We start from the raw sequence: 10,696 nt of genomic DNA, 5'->3' as shown, positions 1-10,696 counted from the left end.
GTCATCATCAGGTACCAAAACCTTGTCGAAACGTTGTACATTTGCTGTCATGTTAAACTTATATTAAAGTTTTTCTTCATTACCCATTTAAGCCGTCTCCAGCCATTATTAAGGAAGAAGAAAGGTGACAAGCAAAAGGCGAATCAAAACCGTGAGACCACGAGGTGAAGCCTTGGGGTAAAACATGCAAGGTGCTTGTTGTGCAAGTCACTTTTCTTTTATACTAAACACATCCGGTGTTTTTTCATATGACAAATATTAATATACTATTTATATGATAATACTATTTGCGCTACTTTCTCTCAGATATTATTCTTTGCATTTAAAAAATAATATTTATTATTCATTAGATGTTCTTGTAGGAGGTATTATGTTGTATCTTTATTCGTAACTTCACGATCTGCTAACACAGTTGAGTATTTTGCATAATTTATTATATGAGTTGGTTGTTGTTTATTATTAAATTTACGTAATGTCATTTAATGTATTATTGTGTAATTGAGGAGTATAACAGCAACGTTTACACACGAAAAGGTTCCTATTACAGCCGTGTTTAGGGTGGTAAAATGGTCTTCGTCGGGGTGTTATCGTAGGTGGCCCTGCAGTGAGTGACGAGTAATAGCTTTTTATGTATTTTTCATAGTCGAAGAATTTTAAGAGACAATTTTAATGATTTTGCATTTTGAAAATATTTAACTTTTCTTGTTTCAGTAAATTCATGACTGTATTGTAGACAAACTATTACTACTAGTAAAATTTTTCATAACTCGGGGTACTGGTGTAAACTTTAGTTTGAAGTTTAAATTTAACACTAACAGTAAAGACAAGGTATTTTCAATGTCATATTCAATTCATGGTCAAGTTCAAAATGCCTCGCTGTTTATTCCAGTAAGCTTGGAGGGTAAAGGGTACTTACTACTGTAGGATTAGAAAGAGTTTTGAAAGTAGCTGCTCTAAATTAAAGTAAAATGCGTTAGTTTATCATTATCAATTTTCTTTGTAACTGTAAGTTGTAAACACAGTTATACTTGTAAAAATAATGAATGTATACAGTAAGCTGAATATTGTTTTAAAATAGATATATAAGTTATAACAGTGAAAAGGAAAGAGGGGATGACCAAGTCCTTTAAATACTTCTTGGCTGTCTATTCACAGTGAAAGCCACTACTGTTGTACTATATAATAAAATATATGATGTCAAGTGTTTGGGGTTTCATGAATTAGCATATAGGAATGTCAAGACATTTATATTAGTAAAGAAAGTCAGCAAAATGACAGATTAGTAGCATTAAAACTGTCTAACTTAAAATATAAAAATATTTCAGATAATTAGGAATATGACAATGTAGCAGACCAGATTTCGTTAACTAAACTTTGGTCCTACAAAATATTATCAAGAAACATGAAGACAGACAGTCCATTGATCTTGTAGACCTTATTATGTGAAAACTATATGTTTACTGTGTGCTGTGTCTCTCATAGCCTATGAATCTCACCAAAGCCAGGAAGGCCCATGTAATTTGAGCTAATACACAAAAGTTTTGTAAAGCAAATGAGTAAAAAAATCGTTCAGATGAAGAAGTCTTTATGTTTAACAAAAAGCTAGTAAAATCTTAAAAGTACAATAATTATGCCCACTTCTGATCATTAGTAAACATGGTTATGCATCCTGATCAGTATGGCAGATCTCTTGCACCATATTTTTTAACATGTTAGTCTGCTACAGTTTAATATTCCTAAATATGTTAAATATTTTGATGTTTTTCAGTGAGGTAGTTTGTTTTAATGCTATTTCTCTGTCATGTTACTGACTTTTTATTAAAATAACTGTATTGATTCTTGTCATTGTTGCTAATATGTGAGTCTGCAATGTTTGTTTTGAAAACTTCTGAGTTTTCAGGAAACACTAAATATGATAGGAGATTAAATAAATTGTTTACTGTTATCTTGTAATTTTTAGTATATATATATGGTTGTAATCAAATTTTGGGATATCTTCTCTGTCTTTTTAATTATCATATTCTGAATTACAGTTTTTCTAGAGCTAGTTATATTTATTATTTAGATAATAAATTAAAAATGAATTGTATATTATAACATATTTAACTATTATTAATTATAATGGGTTTTTGCCATCATTTATACTATGCATCCAAATGTGTGTTTGAATAATTTGTTATAGTTCTGATGAATAGATTAAGCTTGTCTTTATAATTATGTGTATTTAACATTTAAGAGTTTTAAAATGTAAAACAAGTAATTTTTCTATATTATATTGAATCTAGAATATATTTAATGTTTGAAAAATCTGTAACACTAACTATACCATAACTTACTTCTAGAACAAGCACTCTGACATGACCACTGTGCCAACAGTACTAACAGCTGATAGTTCCAATCACCAATTTAGAAGGTTTTCCAGTCAGACAGATCCTGATGAAATAAACATCAGCTCTCACTCTAACACCATTTCTGATGGAGGTGCATTTGTTAGTGTTGAAGTAAGTTTAACATAAATTTAACATCATTCATAGAATCTACATCACCAGTAGTTATACTACTACTACTACTAGTTTTTAAATGACATGGAATCATTCAAATTTCTGTGCAAGTGGAAATACACAAATATACATCACTTCTTTGATTAGATATTACACGTAGTGTGTATTTACTATATATTTACAAATATTCACACTCAGTCTATAGAGACAAAACAATTAAGAATAAATAAACTAAATTAAGTAAGTAAAACTTGTAGTGACTAAATTTATATCCAGTCTTCACCTTAGTACTTACTGTTAATACCAATGTTATGTCACACATCTATGTTTGTCATATTTTGTGATATAATTTCCACTTTTTTACCAATGCCATGCTATAAGGAGATGATCACACCATATACCAATAGTTTTAGGGAAGGATGTCTTAATTTCTAGTACTTAATGTGCACATTTTGTTTTCTATGTATGTGTCCCAGTTGTGGATTTCACCAAACCACATTTTTTGCCCTTATTTTAAGATTTAATATAAATAATATAAATGTTTGAATTATATTAGGCTTTATATGCAGAAGAGATCTTCAAATTTGCATACACATACACATTTTTTGCCCTTATTTTAAGATTTAATATAAATAATATAAATGTTTGAACTATATTAGGCTTTATATGCAGAAGAGATCTTCAAATTTGCATACACATACACGCAAACACGTGTGTGTGTGTGTGTATATATATATCAATTTGCAGATGTCTTCTGCTCCTGCTTTTCCTGAACTATCAATAGAGGATGGGGTCAGCAGGAATCAAAAATTGTTACAGTTTAGTGGATATTGTTTAACACATTGAAATCATTTGTCCCCAGACTTTACCTTTTGGTTGTAGCATAATTTGATAATAACAACCAATGCATTAATAGTGAATACAATATATTTATGGTAAAAAATGTGTTCACCAAGCATTTTATGTCTGATTTAAAACATGTAATTCAAGGTGTGCTGATTAGTTGGCAGCTAATGTTTAATCAGCCTAGTCAGTTACAAGACAATTAATGGATGATAATTGACACCAGTTACTATGGTAATGAACAGATATAATAAATGAGATTTTGAAAGTTTTTATTGATAAAAATACTCAAATTAACCATTACAATAAACAGCAATTTCTGAGACGATACCCTTTCACACAGAATAGCTTTGTCCCTTGTGTATCAGCCTATGAAACTTGCATACCACTAGCCTTGACCTAACTCCCACCTAAAAATCATAGTGAATGATGACATAATCGTGTGATGATAACCTTCCAGGAATAGGAGAGTGACACAACCTTCTTGTGCAGTAACTCCCACTAAACAATTGTGTTTGCAACAACCACTTTTTTGTTCTCGGTATGGTTTAGAATGAATGTATTTTTAAAATTAGTAATCAATTACATGAGATTTGTTATAGCATATGAAATTTAGATTTTATTTCAATTTCAATGGTCTCTTTTGTTACCAAAGAAAAAGAAAACATTTTCTTTCTTACTCATTATGAATTCTCAAACGATTGTAACTTTCACTTTTTTCCATGATTGTGATGATGTTCCTAATGCGGGACCTGTGTTTATTGTGGTTACTGAGGATTTATTGTTTCTGGTGGATGTGAAAGCCATTGTTCAATGTGGTGTGGATTCCTTCATGCACACGAAGCCTCCTCATCTCATCCATTTGACAGACATTTCTACTCCCTAATTTGAAAATGATTAGGATAGTTTGACTGGCTACTTCCTCCATCAGGGTTTGCTTTAGGCACAGCTTTATCCACGAAGGAAAATTCTCACCTTTCTAATCTTTCTTGAAATGATTTTGCAGGTATGTTTTTTCTTTCTTTTCCCCCTTTGTCTTTTGATTCTCTTTTGTGCTTTACTGCATGAAACTCATACTCAAGAATACTTTGTCTTTTCTATTTCACCTGACAATAAGGTCCATGCAGAAGTGTTTCTCATACAACTGCATATTCTACCATGTCTCATCCTTGACTACTTGACACCTGGTTATTCCTCTCATATTTTTGTGGCCCCCAAGAAGACTGGTAACTGACATCTGGTTTTCAACCTGTTATCTCTCAACCAGTTTATCATCATTCAGTTCCTTAGAGAGGGATTATTTTCTCTCCAATTGGTTCTTTTCACCAAGAATGGGAATGACCAAGGTTGGTGTTTTGGACACCTTTTTACACGTTCCAATTGCACCATCTTCTAGATGTTTTTTTTTGTTTCATCCATCTGGATCAGATCTTCCAGTGCCATGCTCTTTCTTTTGGCATTGCATCTGTTCCTTATATCTTTATTCAAGTCATGGGACATTTGCCTGCCTTGTTTATGGATTGGGACTGAGGTTCTGTTTTTTTGCATGGATGATTGGCTTCTCGCCCCTTCTCAAGAGGACCCCTTCTCTCACAGCTACGTTCTTCTATAGGAGGCTGCTTGACTGGGCCACCTTATCAAGCTTTCCAAGTCGTTTCTCATGCCTGCCTTATAATTAGTACATCTGGGCATGTTCGAAACTCCCATCTCAGTTGTGTTCAACCTTATCTATGCCTTTGATGCTCTCAACACTAAGATTCCCCTTTTTGGTTTCCCAAATTTCTCATCCTTCAACCCTTCTGGTTGATGCTCTCAGCCAGGACTGGGCTTACTTTTTCTGTATAACTGTTTTCTTATTCCTCTTCTCCCTCATGTCTTTGCTTTGATATTTGACACTCCTTGTTGGATCCTGTTGGTGGCTCCTCTTTGGCCAGTGCAACCCTGATTTCCTCTACTTTGTCAATTGGCATCCAGACCCCCTCTTTCTCTGTCCCATTTCCACTTTCTCTTGTTCCAACCACATCTCTCCTTCAACCTGGGGTGTTATTCCTTCATCTTCACTTGTGGAATTTATCCAGTCCATTACCTGCAGGGCTGGATTTTTCAGTCAGGTATCCTATTTCTTATTCCATTCTGTTGTCTTTCAACTATGTTCATCTATCAACAGATGCAATGTTTGTTTGTTTTTTGTTTTATACTGGTCCATCAATTTCTCCCTACCTTGGCCCACTTTTGATTTTTACACTTGGTTGTTCAGCATGGGATTGTCAGTTTCCACTATTGCTGGTTCTTGGCCAGCTTTATCAACTACATTTTGTCCTTTCCATTACTATCAGGTTTTTCTCCTGTCCTTTCCACTTTGTTCTGATTCTTCCTTCTTCACTGACCCCCTTGTCCTACTCCCATGCCTGATTGAGACTTGGATGTGGTTTTTCATGCTCTTACATGTGCTCCATTCAAGCCATTGGCTTCATATTCATATACTCTCTTTCTGTGAAGAAATGTTTTCTTCTCCTCACCGTCATTTGAATGTATATTCTATTGTTGCTTCCTGCACTCTCATTCACAACACTTACTCTTCTATCTAGACTGGGCCTTTCTTTGCGAGACTTTGCTGCTGGGAAAGGTGATCATTCTTTCACATTTCATTGCATTAGATTTGTTAACTGTCTAATTCTTGTCTCATTTTCACTGATATTTATATAAAATCCTTCAGGCTATCATGCGGATGAATCCATACAAATTTGTCTTCCATTATTTTTATCATCTGGTTGTTTTGTCTCATTTGGGATTTCGATTCTTTCCAGTTGCTGTTCTTCAATGAAATTGCACACCATCTTTGAGAAGGGTAAGTACACTTTTTTTTTCCCCACCCTTTTCTCTGTTATAGGATACCACCAGGCCATGTCTATTGTTCAATTTGGAGCATGATGATAGGTAAAACAAAATACAAGGCCTAGCTAACTAATGAATGAATATTTGCTTTAAAATTCTTATTAATGCTATTGGTGTAGCTACCAGCTTGGCTAACAATATTGATTTCATTCTTTTAAGTTGCATGCTCAATACTTTTTTTGGTGCACCTTTTTATCACATGGCTTTTTGTCAAAACACACTAACAAAAGTAAGAAATTGACACTTGATAGCAACCAACATTAGCTTTAGGATCGCAACCCTATTATTCAGAACAGATCTATACTGTACAGAACCAACCAGTTTCTTTAAAATATATGGTGGTAGTTTTTTCTCTAAAACAATGTTAATAACTTGCTTTATAGTAACTCCATCGAATCTAGATTAACAGTTTCTTGTCATCACTCGCATGCATTTGGTACAGCCATATCGAGCATCATTATTTATGCTAATTGAATAAATGTGTGCCTTAAAGTTGGCATTGAATAATAACTATCCACCCATATGATTCTTTTGAAAACTTGAGCTAGAAACTGTTAATTTTGTTAGTTTGGCCTAACTAATACTTACGTATTTGCACATGCTTTCACCCTTTAGTTTTTCAAAAATCATCAGCCTTTAATCCGAATGACAAAAATGTTCACTTTTACTCTTAGGCGAAGCTGTAGTAAAATTTTTAGATTGATAGCTCATGTGACTTGTTACACAGGCATGCTCAGAAATTTTGGTTAAAATTGTGTGGTTTCTGTTGAATAACTTTGTACATGTGGCTTATATTCAGATCAAATTTGACACCTAATTGTAGGTTGTAAAGATCTATCAGTGTACCAAATTTGAGAAAAACCCATGAAAGTTAACTTTATTTTTCTATCAAATAAATATCCGTACTTTCGATGCAAAGAAAACAAAATAGGAAGAAATTCAATCAGTATTGGATATCTTATATCTCGTGTGTTTCATAATGAATTTCCTTGAAATTTGGTAAGTGAAGTAAGGGTCCAGTAGAGTACATCCACTGAAAATATGTGATAGTTTTGATTACCACAGTCTGAGCTACAAATAGTGGAATATTGCTAAACTATTACTCCTGTTAATTAACACCCAGTGTGTCCTGCAAGTTGTTTTGGCTGCACAACACACTACTGTGTGTCTTGATCTTCATGGTAATAAAATTAGTCAATTGCCTGATTCAAGACTTTACCATTCCATGGACTATTATGGAAAAAGCTGGCACCAGAGAAGTGACTGCCTACTGCTTTGGCTCGCACTTGACAGTTTTAGGAAATAGGGTTTCACGGTTACCATTGCACTGTCTCCAGTAAAAGGCCTGAAGGGTATTCTTCAGGTTTTTATGGTGCAAATTCTGCCACTTTTCTTCAAGTGTAGCCCGAGAGACTCGTGTGTGGGTGCTTGGTTGGTCATAATAAAATTCTACCCATCTTTGTGACACTTGGGGCTCTTTTGCCTTTCCCCGTTTCCTTCTGAATGAAGACTATACCCTGGTCGAGACGAGATGCAGTCTTCCATGGAAATGCCCCTATTGAGCCCCTGCCGTCATGTGTCACATTCCATTAGTTTTTTTTTTATCAGGCACTTTCTAAAGGAAGCATATTTAGGTTTAATGTTTGCTCTGGCCCTTCCACCATTTCAGTTTAGGATTTTAGCTATTCTGTGTGTAGAGGTGAGGTATAATCTCAAAAGTTAACATTATCTTTACCTGAAAATATATTTCCTATAGAAACATCTGCACACCTTCCCACTCAACCTTCACACTGCTGGTGTACTTTCTTTTTGCCTTGTCAAAGAATGAAGATATTTTGAGCACAAGTGCTTAGGAGGATTTACTGTGCAAGGAGGTTGTGTTGCTCTCCTAGTGATGGAGGGCTATCATTACATGATGATGTCATCATGTATTAATACAGTTCATGTTAATCACATAATTTTTAGGTGAGAGTTAGCTCTAGGCTAGTGGCATACAAATCCCATAGGCTGATACACAAGGGATCAAGTTATTCTGTGAGAGAGGTGAGTATCTATCAGAAATACATTTTCAGATATCAGGAAAATGTAAATAAAGGTAATATAGTTTTCTTTTAAATTATTCATTGGCCTAGTGAGGTAACAAAACAGTTAATTCATTATTATGGTGATCAGAGTTCTCTAACATTTGAATTGATTATAGGGAAGTTTGGATTTTGACTGTTGAGGCAGTTCAAATAAAATATTGTTAATTATTTCTAGCATTTGTCTTTTTGATATTTTGTTACAAATTTGGAATATAGAAAATTGAATCATCTATATTTATACTTTTCCAGTCATCTCACTGCATAAATATTAGTCTATACCAGAATGTCTAAAACAAATTTCATAAATTGAATACTTAATTATTAAATTTTATTTAGGGAGGTGGAGATAGAAGTATTTTAGTTGTATATAGCATCAAGTAATCTAAAGTTGGCCTTGTTAATTTAATTAATAATCAGTGCTAATTAATCAATAATTGGCCAACTTGCAAATTGACATATCTTTGTACATTATTCATATAATAATAGTAACAAGTAAATAAGTAATAGGCCTAACACCAGCAAGCAACCACTGATAGATCATTACTGCTTTGTACCAGTTAACTGTAATTTGGTTTTCTTTCATATGATTCATAAAAGTCCAAATGAAGAGAAGTTTTATCTTTAAATTCATAAATTATTTTATTTAAATTCATTACTTCACAGAAAATTTTCACAATGTAATTGTTTTGCTAAATTATTATCACAAAATGGGGTACACTTAGTTATTGATGCACACATTTTATTACATTGTTTCAGGAGAGTAGAAGCAAGTGCCCTGTGAAACTCATTACATCATATGAGTGTAATATATGCAAAATTAGAAGAGATAGAGATTACATGTTCTTGATTTGATGTATCAATCTCAAATTTTTGTCCCCAAATTCAAAAGTTTAGTGGCAAAATGCATTTTGGGGGATGACAGCTGAAACTCTAGAAAATTTCTTCTGTTTTGGCACACATAGAAGTTGTTGTTTTACCTTGATTTGGGCCTGTCTTGTTCAGTTGGGCATGCTTTTCAGTTTTCAGTTGCACAACACCTTCCCTTCAAGCTGCTCCTCATAATTTTTTAGTTTTGGCCTATAATATATTAATTTTTTGATTTGTGTTTAAATTATCATTGAGATGAAAATCGTTTTAATCACTGGACTTACTGTTTCCTCTTCTTTACTTTCCTTGTTAATGTTGTGATTTGAATGATTTGAACACCCCTCTTCTCTCCCACTTTTTTTGCCCTTTGATGCTTATTTATAGTAAGCCAAGAAAAATTCAAAAATTTCATTTTTTCTAATTTTTAATGGTTGATTCATTGTTAATATGAATTACAGTATTTGTGGGTTTCTCCTGTGGATCTGTAACTCATGACTTAGCCCTAGATTTTTCTTAAAAGAAATTTCTGCTTTATCTTCAATTTAATATCTTGTAGTCCTTTACCTTTCCAAGATGATATTGATTTTTGTTATCTTGGTGCTGGGGGGCTAGTGAAACTTTTTCAGATACATGCTTCTCTTCAGAATGTTGTAATCTAATTCATACTCTTTTCACAGATTTTGTGTGGTTTTATCATTTTCTTTTCTCATGCCTGACAGGTATACTTGTATTTAAGTCCACAAATTTTGGACCAGATATGGCCAGAGGGTTTATAATTTGCATTTCCACTGTTGTAAGTTGTGTTCTGCACTATTGGTCAAGTTCATTATAAAATTGATGTTCAAATCCTACTTTTCAATTGGTGTAGTCCAAGTGTTGGCTTTGGATGCTGTTGACTAGCTGCCTTCCCTCTATTCTGTCAGTTCATAATTATTGATGGCTAGTTAGATATCCATTGTGTGCAATCATCCAAAACAAACAGACAAAACAAATTTCTTTTGTTTGTTAGAGTAACTTTCAGGTTGGTTTGTTTTGTTTTTTACTCTTAACATGGTCATTCTTGTTTTCTTATTTAGAATGCTGTGAATTTCTACCTTCACAGTATTCTGATCTGTAGCTGTGAGTGGAGATTTTTTTTTTTGGCTTGCATCTTTTCTTGGGTCCTTTCATTTGTCTTGAAGTCGTACTTCTCACCATTGTTTTTGTTTTGTACATTGATACTGTATTTTATTTTCACATCATTTGAACACTCTTTTGATCATATCATGTCTGTTATGCATCTTGAGATCTTCACTTGAAAGTAAAGAAGAGTGTACAATAATATGACAATCACACTATATCTGATCTCCAGTCACAATGATGCCTTTTGCCCAGTACCAGAGCTTTCCAGGCTGACAGACATAGTGGTGGTTGAAATGCTATTTACCGTATTTTTCGGAATATAAGACGCACCTTATTTTGAAGACAAAGTTCTGGGGAAAAAAGGCTACAGTTGCATTTGAAAGA

General features: G+C 33.5%; 1 protein-coding gene across 3 annotated transcripts in view; it reads left to right on the top strand.

Annotated features, from left to right (window-relative positions):
* Nucleotides 1–490: 490 nt before the first annotated feature.
* The window catches only part of LOC106468871, a 40,561-nt gene continuing 30,355 nt past the window's right edge, over nucleotides 491–10,696 (top strand). The window contains exons 1-2 of one of the 3 annotated variants that reach the window (XM_022397232.1): nucleotides 491–615; nucleotides 2,343–2,501. In XM_022397232.1, coding sequence (XP_022252940.1) covers nucleotides 2,358–2,501 — 144 coding nt within the window. In that variant the 5' untranslated portion in view covers nucleotides 491–615; nucleotides 2,343–2,357. Of the gene's footprint in view, nucleotides 616–647; nucleotides 889–2,342; nucleotides 2,502–10,696 lie in introns of those variants that run through there. The other 2 variants (XM_022397233.1, XM_022397231.1) reach the window with 2 other exon arrangements.

The sequence above is a fragment of the Limulus polyphemus genome, unplaced genomic scaffold, assembly GCF_000517525.1.
Source record: "Limulus polyphemus unplaced genomic scaffold, Limulus_polyphemus-2.1.2 Scaffold3197, whole genome shotgun sequence".
Taxonomy (NCBI): Eukaryota; Metazoa; Arthropoda; class Merostomata; order Xiphosura; family Limulidae; genus Limulus; species Limulus polyphemus.
This window is presented reverse-complemented; position numbering and strand designations above follow the sequence as displayed.